A 17,436-nucleotide genomic window follows, 5' to 3' on the forward strand; every position below is an offset into this window, starting at 1 on the left:
CGAATCCCAGAAATACAATCACAGTGCTTAGAATCACTACGGTACCATAAACAGTAACAATGAAAAATATGTGTGGGTGTATGCTTAGTATGTTTGTGCTGATTAATTCTTCAGGTTTGCAAACTATGGGCAGTTCTATTTGCTCATTGCATATCAGTGTGCTAGTATAGTGATTTAATCTAGTCACTTACTTATTGTTTCAAATATTAAAAAAAGATGAGCCTAGTCACCTTTAAACAAACAGTCCTCGTTTTGCTTGATCGAGTAACCCTTCTTAAAATGCTTTGTAGTTTCTGCTTCTGTTCCTGGTTACAGACCATAGGGTGGCTGCAAGGCACAAGGGCCTGAAGATTGACCACTCGATGCCATTAAACTATCCTGCAAATAGTGGCAACTAGATGCATATAGTAGGTACAACACATGTTAATCTTTAAGTGAAATCACTACACCTTCAAAACGTAAAACAAATTAAATCACATTCAACTTTGAAGCACAACCATCAAATTACAGCATCCAATCATCAAATTTGCAGCACAAAATCATGTAACTCACGCAATATAAAACGAAACACAAATGGATGCATCCATAGTAAAAAGTTATATTAACAGATTAGACAATAAGTTAGCGTCATCTTTCTAGCAAGGGTTTCAAATTGGGTTGGTCTTCAAGAGGGATCTATACCGTTTAGGTTCAAATAATCTTCGACCACATCATATGTCAATCGGAACCTATTCGTACGTACAGTTTTTACATGGGCAAGGACAAGCAGACCCGCCCAACTTTGATTGGGCAAACAAAACAAACTGCTTAGCCCCATCATACTAAAGTGTGGACCTCGTGTTTTTTTCGTCCATCCAATCTTTCTTAATTCGCTCAGACATTCTACATTACAACAAAGCACTTATGGTATGTTTATAGTTAAGGAATTTAAGACAAAAATAAACATAAAAGTTAACCTACCCATGAGGAGGGAGGGGGCTTCTAATTTTTATACCCTTGCAAACAATCCTGAACTGGACAACTCAAGTTCCAATCATCTAGATTGGTCCTCAAACAGGCACATGGATTACGTCAATGAGCTGATCATATGATTAGTACATCAACCGAGCTCTTGTCAATAGAGACAACATTATCTCAAGCACTTGGATATGCAATTTGTAATTGCATATCAAATACACAGACTAGAAAAATTACCTATCAAATACATACACTAGAAAAAAATAGTTCCTAATAAATTAAGTATGCAAGGCATGACAGATTGCTCGATTGCTACGAGTTAACAATAAACCAGTTTCAGTTCATAGCATAAAAAATATCTACAGTAACATGGTGTTAGTGAATCGATTTGGAGAATAAGGTTTGACGAGGTATTTCTATATATCATTTGTAGCCTTTGACATGAGGTCACCAAATAAATCATGCAATAAAGCCAAAAAAAATTAACTAGAGAATACACCCGACATGGTATCTTACATGATGATCCTAAGTTATTGTGAATGGTGAGATTCCATTTGACCCTTACCAACACCTCATGAATGACAAAAGGCATAAACCAAAAAAAAAAACCCTCATATACCATTCCTTTTTTTAGTTATTCGATCACTAGGTGAACATTTCTCAAAAGCAAGTAGACATAAAAGACCTTAAATAAATAAACTTTATACAAAACTTCAGTATGCCATACAAAGCAAAGCAAGCAATAATCTTAAACACAATTAAATCTGCAAAACTCGTCACTAAACTCAACAAATCATATAAGATGAAAATCCAAACAGTAAATAATAATGAATAAATGGAAGAGAGAGAGAGAGAGTATGTAGTACTCCACTCAAATCCCTAAAAACAGTTAAAGTAATAAGAGCACAACACAAGTGGGACACATTCACTAAGAACAAAGATAATAAAACTCATACACCATCACATACACAAAAAATAGTCCTGAACTATATGCTATCAAGATACGGATTAGTTGAAAACAGAACAAAACAGTCCACCGCAGAGTTTAAAGGGTGTTGCTATTCTCTAGGTGGGAAAAAATTGGATTCCAGACTTGTTCGGATCTCTACTCATTTTAAGGTAGTTGAATGAAAAATTCGAAGCTGTTAAAACGTTATCTCTTTACTAAACAAAAAGTCATGGAAAGTTTTTTTAGACTTATAGCTTGAAATTAAAGAGGAAATGAAAAAGTGAAATCACGAGATATTCATGCTTTTTTATTAACAAACATCACCAACTAACATCACTATTAAAAACAGAGATCGGTCAGTCAATGAAATCACTTTATGAATCTAAATGCTTACTATAACAGATTTTGACTTTGAATCAATCAAATCAAAAAAGAAAACACAGACAGACATAATTTTCATCATCGTCATCAAGTTTATTACTAATAATCAAATCAAACAACTAATATATCCATAAAAGATGCATCTTTGACCCAATAATTCAAAGTGTAACCAACCCCACGACCTAAAACCCAAACTTGCAATAAATCATACATAAATTTGCTACCTTGAGCAAATTGAACCCTCAATCCGCAAAGCTTGTTTGATATTTGAGGCGAATTTATACCAAATTGCACCTTAGAAATCAAAAACCAAATAACTAAGAGTTAAAATCACAACCAAAGACAGATTGTTGAAAATGAGATAAGAGAAGGCGGAGAACAAAGGAGTGAGAGAGGACGACTTACCAAGAGCAATCAAAACCCTAGCGGCGGCAGCGAAAACACCACTCTTTTTCCCTCTTCACTCGTTTCTGTTTTCTTTTCCTTTCTTCCTTTTAAGGCGGGAAGGCATGCACGCGCTATTGGCACCCCATAAAATAGGATTAGCACCCGTTTTAGATGTTATATAGACATATAGTGTCTTGAGGAATCACTGTTTTTACACGGCTGTTAGCTGTAGAAACTAGTAACTCGGGGCTGCGAGATTATGCGCACCCACCCACTCAAAAAATATTCTATTTTTATATATATAATTTTATTCTATTTTTTTATTTTTTTTATTTTTTTGTCAGGTGATTTAAACAATAAAAATTAATAAAATTATGCATTTATTTTAATTTACAAAACTAAAATTTAACTACTTAAGCAATTAATCCATTAATTGATACTACTATGTCTATATATATCTACATAATTTAGTCCACAAGTCTACAACAATTTAATAAATTGTTAACTTTCTATAATACTATAAGTCTATATAACCCTACTATCATGTGGAGAAAACTATAAAATATTAACATTAAAAGTAAAAAATTATCTTATTTTGTTTTATTTTATTTTTTTTAAGTGAAATTTTTATTGATAATAATAACGAGTTTTACAAATAATTATGATCGGACAAGCATGCAACAAGGTTTCTTACATAAAGTCCTTTATAAATTTGTTTTTGTGTTTTTTGTTTTTTTGGGGTTAAGGCCTGACGGCTTGTTTAAAAATTGAAAGTGAAAGAAATAAGGGCTACAACAATTTAACAAATTGTTAACTTCCTATAATGTTATAAGTTTATATAACTCTACTATCATATGGATAAAACTATAAAATATTCACATTTAAAGTTAAAAATTACCTTATTTTGTTTTGTTTTATTTTTTTTAAGTAAAACTTTTATTAATAATGATAACGAATTTTACAAATAATTAAGATCGGACAAACATGCAACAAGCTGTGCCGCAAGTTCTTTCTGAATTTGTTTTTTTGTTTTTTGTGTTTTTTGCTTTTTTGCTTTTTTGTTTTTTTTGGGTTAAGGTTTGACGACTTGTTTAAGAATTGAGAGGGAAAGAAATGAGGGAGAGTAAGGGTTTGTTATAAGTGATTATAATTATACAAAATGACTGGTTGGGTTTTGGATTTTTGGCTATTTGTTTTAGTCTCGTAAACTCATTAAACATTCAAATACACATTTGTACCTCTTTAATGATTTTGGATTCAAAATAACTGATAAATGATAATTTTATAAGGGCAAAGAGAAATAAACGTTGGTTTATTTGAATGTTTTTTATTAGTCTTTTTTCATACTTTTTTTTTTTTTTTTGTTGATTATATTCTCACTATGAAAATTTTAGGAGTGCGGTAGTGAAAATTTGTTAAAATAATTGGGTTGCGAGTCCTTATAGTTTGAAGATTTTTTTGGTAATTAGTTATGTGGTAGTGAAGTTTTTTTAATTTCAGGTGGTGGCACCCCCACACGCGCACCTCCCTTATATCCCATCTATGCTAGTAGCACAATCAAAAAAAGCGATGTCGAGAAAATGTAAACCCCTACAGCGGAACAACATAAATCATGGTGAAATTTTCCACCCTAAAGCGACTCACGAATAATGCTTGGCGTTGAAAGAAGTGGTGTGTTGCGGCCGAGCGAAAATATCAATATATCGGCAATATATTTCTCGGGTTTCGAGGTACATGATATGGAGATATTAATATATTTCGGATTGATATATTAATACAATTTCAACCCGATATATATGATATATATTGTTGACTTAGACCGTCTTTGACTGAATTTTTATAAAATCTCGATATTACCGATATATATCGGTATATATCGATGATATTTTCGATATATCAACTTATCCAAAAAAATTGACTAATCAACAAAAACACTATATATCAACCGATATATCGATATATCCGATATATTTTGGTTTTTAACCCCTCTTATATATTGACTACGGCAACAAGGGAATCCTCGAATCAGCTTCATTAGCTGGAGAGTTGTACGCCTTTTGGGAGTCCTCTTCTGGGCCTGGGACCTCTTTCTTCAAACTCTCGTGTCTTCCGTTACTACTTTTGCATGTTCTGCCGCCAAGTAGTTCAACTTCAGGAAAGTCATGATCCCAAATAGAGTAATGCCAGCTAAGCTCCTAATCGTAACAATCTTCTGTCAATGTCTTGCACTTTATCGTGGGCCAACAAACACACAAAAACGATGCTCCTAACAGCAAAATGTTAATTGAACCCTCCGCTTTCTTTTCGATATTCTCGACCTCTTTTATGAGGCCGTCCTTTCTGAGACGTAAATCATTTATGTTCTCTTTCTTTTGTTTTCCATTTCTGTTCTCTTTCTTTTGTTTTCTATTGAATTTATTTTCTTAGTCTACCAGTTGGCCCTATGCTAGCAGCATAATCTATGCTGAAACAACCAATAAAACTACATCAACCTTTTGCTAGCGTTTACAGTACATACGACAATAGGTGTTAATTTTAGGGAAAGTTCACCAATAAACCAAGATAGATAAATGACAATCTCTTATTTGCATAGGTGTTAATTTCAGTCACAATATTACACATGGCTATCGGACCCTGAACCACTTTGTCCGAAGGATTATCCTACAGTAAGAGATATAGATTTGTAACTTGCATAGATACATCATACATGAAATTGGCAAACCTGAAATTGGCAAACCACTGTTACATCCTTAATTCAAATATACATAGCGTTGGAAGAAAATGCATCAACCGCTTATTTGAAATAGTTAAATTAACAAAAGTCTGTAATATTGTGGATCAACTCTTGTTAGGAGATGCAAAGACAGAAAAAATGACACTTGCCTTCATTTCCATGTGATTATACTCATACAGTTCAACCAAAAGATACAATTTCCAATCGAGAGATGAAATCCACCCTTGTATTAAATCCTTCTACAAAAACAATTTGGAGCAATTATGATAAGTTATTGCGAAGGCTTCTTTGGGAGCCTCATTTTGTTCTCGTTTTGATCCACGAAATCGCCAAGAAGATCATAGCGGTATTCTTTGCACCCACCTTTAACACTACGGCGAGCTTTCATTACACCACCACTTTGGCAAATACAACTATTCCACTGCAAATATAGCCCTCGAGCAACTGTTGGTTTTACCTCCATTTTTCTTCTAATACCTATGACCACAAATCTTCAGAGGGGTTAGGATGGCATATGACATGGACCCAGTTCACTGAGAACAAAATAGACTTGAAAGCATGAATGTAAATCAATATCAATATCAGTCTAAACTTTTTTACCCATTATTTTCTGAAAAAGAAGATCACATGTTCACTAATTTTGAATGACATGCACAATGGGAATCACCCCGGTGAACAAACATCATATGCCTCCTGCATCTTAGTCACATTCTCTAAACTCAACATAGCAATTACAACTCTAACAGATTCCTAGCTAGAATTCCGTTTTATACCAATATACTTTAGACTTTGGAGCTTGGCAAATCCCAGGCAGATTTCCCACCTTCACCCAATACATCCTCAATGCACAACCAGTGATGAATGGAACGAAGACTATTGAAGCTTGAGATCATACACGGTGGTTAAAACATTGCAGCAAAAGGACTTCTTTTATCGGTATCACTAATCTTATTTTCTTGAAAAGAGTTCATCTCCATGCATCGTTATCTTCCAGCAATCAACTTGAAATATAAAAACACAAGCCTGTTTGGGCACCACTCTAAATTTATCATCACATGTCACTATTCCGAAAGTCTCTGCCGTTTCTCGAACCATTATACCACTTACTCCCAAGAAAGAACTTATTTTATACCGCAGAACTAGAAAAATCGCACCATGTAGGTGTGTGGAGAAGACATCGAGCTATTTGTTGTGTGTTCTGGGACTTTTAAAATTTTCGGACATAGAGTTTCCATGTATCATGCGATTGGCTTGAAAATGTCAAACCTCGGTAACTCTTGAGGCAAATCAAATGAACCACCGCTCCTATATTGTTTCAAGGACATGTGTCTTCTACAACGCTTTAAATGACTCACGAAGACCTAAAACATGCAACCGATGCACCACGTCCTTGTATAAAACCATCGATTATAATCCTATTTTCAATCGACATGCTTCTAGACCCACGCATGTACTACAGTGCTACATCGCCATTTTGGAAAAGCTCATGCAGAACATTATCAACCATTTCAAGCGCTTTAACCCCAACTATTAACAAATTTTCATCAACTGGTTGACTGATCGAGAATATGTAAGATCATTTGCTTCATCTGGTTTCCCAGAACTTCCCACCCCTGGCATATAACCAACAAAAGCAACGCACCCTTTCTTTGAGACTGGAGTTTTGGAGGTCTCTTCTTGCAGAGGAAAGCTCAAGGCATCAGTATCACATGCCAGAAGAGTAAGTGAATCAAAATTCTGTTTTTGGTCTCGGTCATGTTTGCGAAGTCTCTTTTTCATCTTCTGTTCTTGTTGTTGGAGAACCTCAGTTTTCGCAAGTGTGAATCTTCACTCTAATGCCTCTATAGTGCGTGTATTTTGGTCACTAGTCATGAGCTTTCCTTGCAGCTCACTTGTGTACGTGGGAAGAATTTTAAATATGGATAAACGTTTGAATCTAATAAAATGCATTTGGCAATCAGTTTTCTGCTCCACATCATACATAAACTAATTCCTAGCAGCTGTAAACTAAATGTGCCCACTCTAATGTCCAAAGGTCATACTAACATAGACACATATCACAGGTGCAAAAATTTATCAAAATAATGATATGCCCAAAGAGCTATAAGTAAATCACTAACTTCTGAATCAATATAGCTAGCTATGAAATACAATATTAATCAAATTGAAATGCAAATAGAAAGGATAATAAAATTCAAAGTAGAAGAAATACGCCATTATGAGCTTGAACCTTAGTTTGTTACTTAATTGTAAGGGAGAAGAGAAGAAAATGTTTTTTACTTTTATTACACAAGATTCAAAGTCCCAACTCGAACGGAATTACCGGACTGCCCTTGTTCTTTTCTTCCCTTTAGCATCGGAACTGATATTTTTTGATATATATGCAGCCCGTTTTTCCACCTGTGAAGTGGACCTTGAATTAAGGTGGTGCATAATTTGGCGGTGATAGAGAATACTGTGCTAATAAAATTGATATGCTTGAGAATGAATATCAATTTTTTGGTTGAAAAATAATTTTACCAAAATTTTGTATCCCTTCAAACTTGTGTAAACAGAAAGTGTTCGATACAGTTACACATCTATAATGCTATATGTGATGAACAACGAGTAGCCAATCAAACCTTAGATAAACCTTTTAAACAAATCACTGACAAAAAAGTATTTCTGAAAGTAAAGTTGGAAATCAGTAAAATTGGATTAAATTTCTTCTGTGTTTCTCAAATGAAGCTACAACATGTCAGCATAATAGCACAGAGTGCGTGAAAAAACTGTTTGAATACCTGCTTTCAGAAGATGTTCTGGGAAAGTAGGATGATTGAACCACCACTCCCCACTCCCCGTCTTCCATTAATAAAGTGATCCCCCTTCAAGACGGATCAATGATGCTTCAGGTTGCCTTGTACACCCATCTGTATCCAAAACAACAAGTGACCGTTCCATCAAGAACTCAATCACCTTCTGATTCAAGGCGCTTTGAACTAGTACTCTGCGTGTTTACGATGCTTTCACCCACTTTAAAGGATACATGATAATTGAAACTTATGCAGACTATAGCAGGTATGGTATTGAGTTAGACTGACCGAAAGTGTCTTTGATCCGAAAGCGGACTATGATTATATCCTTGTTTGAATGATCAAGCCACCAAGCAAAAGAACAGTATTTAACCCTTCACCATTAACTCTCACCAAACATGTTCACGTAAGCCCATTTAGCGGATAATGGTGAGATGCTTGGTATGATACCACCGGGGCAAGGGTTAGTGAAATTACCCATAGATTGAGACATTGTTACGCTTTCGCCCGTACATCCATTAAGGGCATTTTATTACACCCATGACTCACCACCGGACCACTCTTCTGATTAGGGAGCGTGGTTCAAGTGAAAGGTACAGTCTTGAATATTTTCCCATTGTTTGGGAACTACTTTCATGTTACACATTGTGAGATAGCCAGTACAAGAGGAGAGTACCTTCGATATAGCCAGTTGCATTAGCATACAAAGAAGAAAAATAGGGTCATTAACATTAGCATATCCTGACAAGTTTCAACTCTTTGGCATCAAAATAGCCAATCGAAGCATGCCTTGCTGGCAGAGTCTCAGAGGATTCTTAAAAACTGTAACCTTTGCAATATTTGGACCCACTAGTACAACATGTGCAATGCTAAAAGATTCACCTTTCTCAACAGCAAATTGCCATCCCCGTGTAGATATTGCAAACCAATCCTTCTTTGCAGATTTGGTCGCTTTAACTTCAATATATTCACTTCTTTCTGTGCTCTCCCTAATAACAATATCATAGGGTAAACCTGTTTCTGTTTCTTCATTGACCCATTTCACACTTGCCTCACCAACCTTGTCAGTGAAGTACTTGAAAGCCACAAACTCTCCCGTTCTCCCGTGAATGGCTGCCCTGGTACTCATTAAATTGCCAAAAGAGAGCAGCTCTCTCCCATCAAATTGGCTCCTTTCCAGGTTTTCTAAATCAACAAATGCATTAGTATTATTTAATTCTTTGGAACTAGAAGCAACTTTTCCAAATATGAAACCAGAACTCGAGATAGCGGTTTGTCTTCCCTTTCTCCCAAATCTGTAAAGCTAAAGCGGTGGTAGTATCTCTGAGTCATCTTGAATGATCCAAATCAACACCGGCTCAACAGAGGCTGCTTTGTGATCTTACGTGCAAGTGATGCCTTCGACTTGATTCTTTATCTCTAACATATCACTTGGTGGCGGGACCCGTAGTTTTTTCCTAAAACAGTTTTCGAGAAAAGTTAAATCACAGTGCGATCTTCCAATCGGGCGGGGAGGCCAATTAGTATTGACACTTGATTTCTTCTTAGACTTCAACCAGTTTTGGTTATCGGTTGTGGGACGAAACAAAAGTGGGCTGGTAATTACCATCATCTATCTTCGAGATAATAAAGATGAAATGAACCAAACAAGTTCTTCATCCGGAAGCTTTGAAAATTTCGACTATTTACAATGAAGAACTCGTGCGCTCCTCCGTGACTCTGCCATGGTTGTAATCATGTGGAGGAAATTTGCCAAGTGTAGTTCGGAGCTCCATTGAAAAAAGGCGGAAAGCTCCATGAATATCGATGTGGATTTGAGGCACGATCTACGTATAAGTTGTTATCCTCCGCAACAAGTTTTAGCAAAGAAAATTGTTGAGTAGAGGATTAAGAAGCTAAACAATTCAAATCTATTCGGACTTACGCTTGCTAAATTGTAAGATAAAAAGAAAAAAACAAAAAGACCGGGTTCTACTGACTATATGCTAGCGACATTTGTTAAACCATATGTAATGCACAATTTTCAGAAGTAACTTATTGCAAAATCATCCGAACAAAAAAGTATAGGAGAGCTGTTAGGTTCTTTACACACTTGACAAAACCAAAAGGCAAAACAGTGACCCTAAGAAAAACAATGTTTAGTCTAACGAGAACTAGAACATGGTTTTCGTGATAATCCGAAGTTCGGATCGCGATATTACCCGGTAGGAAAGCACTTGCGGGATAGTCGTATTCCTATGAACCCGAAATCATATTTGAATTGACTATATACATAGTGAAAAAAATGTTTCAACCAATGAGAACAAAAACATAGTTTTGCATACTTTCGAGTTTAGGATACACATATTACCACGAGGAGAGCACATTCAACTTGTGCAGTCCACTATATGATCCATCGTAGAGTGGAAAGAGAGAATGTAGATTTGTTTTCCCTCCATTAATTTGATTCATAGTAGAAGTGGATCAAATATTTCCCGCTTTATTGTAGTTAACTCATTATTTCAAATTAGGATAAGATTCATCACAACCAAATATTTGCTATGTTACATTGACACGGACACATATGTCCGAATCTGACACAGATACAAAGTGTCTGACACGCCAAAATATAAAGAATTGAGGTATATTACATATGATATGTGTCCATGAGTGTCCGACACGGACACATGGATACGTATCTGACACAGATACTGGACACATGAATGAATCCTTCTAAACGTCCCAAGTACATTTGGGCCTTGCATTATGCCACTAATGGTTTTTTGCAGACATATTGGGCGTCACACATCAGCTCATTAATCCTTCTATTGTGGGCACAAGTATGGATGGCCTTTGGGTCACATAGGTCTATACAGCTTCCCTATAAAATTTTATTACCATACCTGGGCTTGATCGTCTTGGTTAAGGTTTCTTACAACTGACTGCAGTTTTGAACAACAAACGGTGCTTACCAAAACAAAGAAAATAACATGCAAGTTAAAACCAATTACATTTTCGGGAAAATGTTTTTACATACGTACATTGCGCAAGTATTCAGTTTCACCAAAACCATATCCGATAAGATTAGCACAAATTCACAATACACACAATAAAAAATAATTAAGAATCATTTAATTGCATACTGCAGAAAAGGCAAAACTTTCGGTTAAGCTTTATTTGATGCCTTTGTCACATCCTTTAAAAGTATGGCGATAAAACAAATTTTCGACAACCACAATCCATAGGTCGCATACGTTGGAAAATCCAGACTGCTTTAGTTGAATATACTTATCAGGGTGTAATTTGTAGATATAACGCTGTGCATATGGAAGAACCCAGTTTACCAATAAAAGCTTTTTCTCTACAGTCAACCGTACCATAGAATATGCTTCACGAGTAATGACCTGACAAAGCAACAAAATATGTGTATAGATCAAGCTCAAGTACGAAAGATTTCTTCAACAAAGTTTTTCATAATTGAAAAGTAAGCAGCCTGCATGAATAGAATATACTAAGACAACCAATGACTACACTATTTTAAAATGACACTACACGATTAAAAGTTCATCTGAACATGTCAAATCCAAGAGTAAATGGACTTCCCAGAAGAGACACATTGGAGATGCAGCCACCACTACCTATCCTACATTTTCGGCCATCGAAGGTTATCCAAGTTTACCATTTTAAAAAAGAAAATATTACCTCTGACAGAGAGGGAACTCCTAATTCTTTCATTAGCCGTGATATTTCTGCTGGAAGCACCTCTTTTTCATCACGACTAAGTTCCCCAAAGTATAAGACATAGATATTGTCAGAATGTTTAAATTGCGTCCATAGTTCCATGTTATCGCACCAACATACGAGTCCAAAAGTTGGATGGAGTGAAACCCATTTATCCTGCTTTGTAGGAAGCTCTGCAGTCTCCCGTTTAAGAAGGCATTCTCTCAGGTAAACAACATCTTTCGGCTCCAGTAATCCAGACTTGAGATCATTAGCCCACTTCATAAGAACGTGTAAAACTTGAAACATGTGATAAGTCACTCAAGTGTGCCAACCTGAAACGTGATACAATCTTAATTGTCATAGAAAGCATACTTACAACACTAGCCGCCTGTGAAGGCAACACAACTTTTGACATCTGCACCAAGATCTGCATGTAGCTCCAAGAAGGAGGGATCTCGCACACCTTGCACTCAGTCACAAAGAAGTCGTGAAGGCCTTCATAAACATGAGAAATCGTCTTGCTTGAGGAATAATTGGTCTCATCTAATAAGCCACATTGAAGAAGCATCTCTTTTGTCAAGTCCACAGAACCAGTTGGATCATGCCAGTACACTTCATTTGTTGATAAAAGTTTACCAGATATTTCATCCCCATGCCTAGATTTATTTGCAAATGGGACAAATATATTATTATTATTTTTATTTTTTTATTTTTTTTCGATATTAGAAATGGGACGAATATAGAGGGTCTGAAGTAAACTCTTTTGCAATTTATGCTTTTGCATAACCCATTCCATTCCAGATGAAAGCATAAAATTTGGACATTTGGCCAATGTTGCCACAAGTGAGACAGTGCCCTTATAAGTGAAAATTGTAGAAAAGCAGATGCAGAGATGACCAAAACAATTGTAGATTAAATAAATAAAAAAGTTGTTTAGGTACCTGACAATAACAGGTGCCTCAAAGCTATGCAAGACTCGAAGAACTTCTAAAGCATCATCAATGGTAACTCGAGTCTTCAATCCTATGTCACTTAAAAAAAATCTGTTTCTCACCTGCCACGACAAAAGAAGATTCTATAAGATATAGGTCATGATTCTTGAAACCAAAGGGACTTTCATTGGTTGTCAAACTATAATAATGAATAGGAGATTTGTTAGATATGATTCACCAAAAAACTGAACCTATCACTATAAATAAATAAAAGAAAGGAAAAATAAAATAAACAAAAAAACTTGAGTATTATGTGTTCCTATTAAGTACAATTCACACACTCTTCTTCTCCACTTTCTTTTCCCTATATTTGACCTTGTTGCTTTTCTACTTTCTCTTTCATTCCAACTTATAAATCTTTCATCCATGTCACTGGTTATTTTTCATCAAATGGACAGCATAGCTTGCGCCAGTATAAAATTGTAGCAGGAAACTTGCACAAGTTTATATGGATTTGTGGCTGCTGATCTGCTAGCCAAACTTACGCCTTATCAGCTAAAGTGAAAGGAAACAATCTAAGCAAGACTTGTTTGGTAGAGACTATGGATGGTGAAATGTGGTGCTACTTGCTGAATCCTACGGAGGTGATTGTAAGGTTTCTCATTGTCTAGACCATGATAAACACGTAACAATCCAAAAACATTAGGCTGGATTGAAAATCGCCAACAATATCTTCGAGTTTGATACAGGAAGAAAGTCCTTCTTGTAAGGCCGTATAAAAATCTGAAATGGGCTTCTCAGTAAGATTGTGAATGTCATATAGAGAGCAGCTTCACCCCGAAGGATTTAGAAACAACTTACCCGACTCATATTTTAACCCTGGTTGGAATGTTCTCATCTTTCATGACAAAATCAACTTATTAAACAAGACATTTTACTCATAAGTATATAAATGTTAAACATGTAACAACAACCACTTATTATATATATATATATATATATATATATATATATATATATATATATATATATATATATATATATATATTAACAGACGTATTCACATGATTCATACATATTTCTAACATAATACGCAAATAATAGTCCATTAGCTACGACATAATAGATAACACATGTGAATCATACAATAGTTTATTAATATTAGAACTTGTTAACGCCCCGTAAGTCCGCCAAAGAAATGAAATGGTCGTTTCAACCCATGGACGTCCCGAACTCCAGAAGATATTTGAAGTATCTTTTACACAGGTGCAAAGAACTAGGCCTAGTACTGGAACGGGATAGAACAGGAGGTGCTTGCATTGAAAAATGATCAAAAATAGAGATAAATCACCAGCGCACGCGATCCTCAACTCGTGCACGCAATACAAAATGTGTACAGTCGACTCAAATTTTTACAGGAGTCTTAGATTATGTTGGAGACTAGTTTCCAGGTCCTAGTATTTGGAACCTGTAAGTGCAACCAAAAAAATAGGAGACGGATCAATAACGAAATGCGGGAAAAAAAAACAAAAACGAAATAATGGAAGGGTAGGAGATGGGGGGTTTTCCCCTTAGAGCAATTCCAACTTGTAATCAATGGTCCTTTGGTCTTTAGAATAGTAGTGGCGCCATTTGATGTTAGCTCTTTTGCGGGATTTAGAATTGAAGGTTCTCTATATCTATTTTCGTACCAACACTCAAGTTCTTTACTCACATTCTTCGTGTATATTGTTAAAATAAAGGTTTCGTTCCAACTTAAGACAATGATGGCATTACAACTAGAGTTGTTTGAGGGAAACTAGTGAGAAATGATTTTTGATGATTTAGTTATACTAAAACTACTTAGATTACTTTTAGATTCTTAAATTAAGGTTATGTAAACATGCAGGACTTAAAAAGGAAATAGATAGATAGAAAGGTGTGGAGAGTTAATTCCACCTCGTTGTGAAGACAAACTTCTAATACTTGAATCTAGTTTATTGCATCTTTAATCTTTCTTATAATTCATAGACAAATTTTAATAAATATTAGAGTTTTGATCCCTAACAATATAACTCATATTTAATATCATATTGCTAGCATGAGAAACAAAAGCAATGACTTATCTCTAAGAAATCATTTCAATTCCTAACTAGACTCTACACCAACTACCATTTTGGGGTAGGATATAAAGTCTAGCTTATTGTCCTAAACAACTAACTAGAAAATCAATAACAAAAGTTGTTCCTCACATGAGCTTCATTAACCATCCACAAATGAAGGTTTCTATAACACCCCGTCTTTTTATTTTATTTTCCTATAACAATAACAATAACAATAACAATAACAATAACAATAACAATAACAATAATGATAATAGGTTAAACTAAGTATATGATACCTCGATGTATACGTGTATTAACTACCATGTGAATTTCAGTCTTTTATGATATATAACGTTATGACACTTAGACATCCATATAATTAATAACACGTAAACCAAAAATATAAGAAACAATATACTCCTTCGTTCTCTGAAATAATATATGCAATAAAATTCAATAATGCGTAAACAAATTTACCGCACCCTTTTAGAACTCTCCACGCCTCAAGTTTTGGAAATGAGTTTTATGACTAATGATGTCATATGCTAGGTGGGCATTTATTGAGTGTGCCATAAATGGCCCGTTAGCATTATAAACAGGTATTCATTGAATGTGCCATGAATGACTCGGGTATTCATTAAATGTGCCATGAATGATCAGATTGTTTGGACTGCCCTAGAGAGGAACTAAGGTATTCGCCTTGCAGGTTAGTTGTATTTCTTGAGTGTACGGAAATGTAGGGTTGGGTATTCTTTGAATGCAGCAAGAATGACTCAAGGCATTCATTGAATGTGCCATGAATGGCCCGTTAGTGATATGATAGGTATTCCTTGAATGTGGCGGGAATGACCTAAGGTATTCATTGAATATGTCATGAATGACCTGAGTTTTATGCCCTAAGAGACTGTAAAATATGTGTATGAAAGCCCAAAGATGGCTATGATATTGTGGTATTCGGTAGGAGAGAGGCACACAGAAATGTGTGATTTGGCAAATGTGTGGAGTGAAAATCGTGGAGTAGGTACTAAAGGGTGGGTGTATAAGAAAAGTAATTAATTAATTGATAAGAGAAATTGATTTGATTATGCGAGTGTGTTTGGGCTTACATTTGAATACCTATAGGATATCTACCTGTGTTATATAAAATTTCTAACTTTCTTTTGCAGGAAGGTAGGACTTAATAATATTTTGTGCAGAGACGCAGTCCTACCCTTATACAGCAGTGGATATAGGTAAGTTTTAATTCAATTACTTAGTTATTAAAACAAGTTATTATAACGAGTTAATAAAATAGAAGTCTTGCTTGGGAAGAAACTATGCCGGTTGAAATGACGGAATTACCTGTCTTCAAAGCTGAGAATGATTAAATTATGATATATTTAAAGTGTTAGTTGGATAAGTAAAGATTGGAAATATTTATATGTGATTAGTCTACTCATACCAAAGCAAATTTCATTTTCTTGACCTATGTTTGCTTTGTTTTGTAGCGTGGGTGTGTTCTTGGGAACATAGGTGGAAGGCGGTGGAACCACGGTGTGTGATTTGGATTCTTGCACAGAGCAGTCCATTAGTTTATTTTATTAGGTCCGATTCTTATTGGAAGGATGCAATAACGTAGTTTACTTTTTTTAGTATGACATGAGAACATGGTAGTGAGGAATTTTATTCTTAGAGTTTGGTTGATGTTTTGTTTGGATGGGAGATAGCTAAATAAAGTGATGGTGGAAACTTATAGGGTTTATTTATTTTTAAGTTGTTTCTTTTATGATGTGGGTTTTAGATTTTGACATATGTTGTATCCACCTGGCCATAGCTTTGGGTTTTAGACAATTGAATCGAAAGTGATGTTTGAGATATTTATATTTCAAATATTTACTTTGTAATTGTTTAGAAATTTGGGTTGTGATGATTTTAGCTCATGATCATGGGATTAATAGAATACTTCAAGTTTATCTATGCTAAGGTAAGAGGGGAGGAAGAAGAAAAAGAATAAATACCAATTTACCTAAAGGAATGCTGAATTTTATTCAAGAACTAAAGTTTTCTTAATTGTTACAAGAGAAGAGCTCTAAAGCTTAGAAAATAAAAAATGCATGAACTTCCAAATAAAATTAGATAATGAAAAGTGAGTGTGTATCAAATGTGGTATAAGGAGTTTACTCCCAAATCAGCCCACACTTAAGCTTTATCTCTTTTCTCCCACGTGAATCACCTCCCACATTTATTACATTAATTACAATCCTATCTTCTCAAACCAAAACATGCCAAATTAAATACTATTTTGGATAACAATGCATTTAACCACATGCAAGGTGTCAATTTGTGCCAATAATTTGGCATTTTTGTCTTGACTTGCTCCATGATTGATGACTCATCTCTTTTTGTGGACCCACAAGGTGGGTCCATGTGTTAATGTCCATTGGTGGGGGGGACGTCGATTTCGCAAATTATAGCCTAAGGTAGAGCTAGTCGTACTAATCGTCTAGATAACTTAACTGCGAAACCGAGTCCATGTTCA

General features: G+C 35.2%; 1 protein-coding gene and 1 long non-coding RNA gene across 2 annotated transcripts; both read right to left on the reverse strand.

Moving 5' to 3' along the window:
* Positions 1-232: 232 nt before the first annotated feature.
* Positions 233-2,769, reverse strand: LOC147497727 (uncharacterized). Its single transcript, XR_015195228.1, has 3 exons — positions 2,693-2,769; positions 2,512-2,581; positions 233-378 (listed from the first exon to the last, which is right to left on the reverse strand). It is a non-coding gene; the product is annotated as an uncharacterized LOC147497727 (long non-coding RNA).
* Positions 2,770-9,585: 6,816 nt separating this feature from the next.
* On the reverse strand, positions 9,586-13,373 carry LOC147497728 (protein NO VEIN-like). Its single transcript, XM_086560072.1, has 6 exons — positions 13,176-13,373; positions 12,844-12,956; positions 12,277-12,558; positions 11,882-12,197; positions 11,323-11,583; positions 9,586-10,045 (listed from the first exon to the last, which is right to left on the reverse strand). Exons 1-5 carry the CDS (start codon positions 13,260-13,262, stop codon positions 11,353-11,355), a joined length of 1,029 nt encoding a protein of 342 aa, XP_086416198.1. The 5' UTR covers positions 13,263-13,373; the 3' UTR covers positions 9,586-10,045; positions 11,323-11,352.
* Positions 13,374-17,436: the final 4,063 nt, after the last annotated feature.

This window comes from Coptis chinensis, chromosome 5, assembly GCF_015680905.1.
Source record: "Coptis chinensis isolate HL-2020 chromosome 5, ASM1568090v1, whole genome shotgun sequence".
In the NCBI taxonomy this organism is placed as follows: Eukaryota; Viridiplantae; Streptophyta; class Magnoliopsida; order Ranunculales; family Ranunculaceae; genus Coptis; species Coptis chinensis.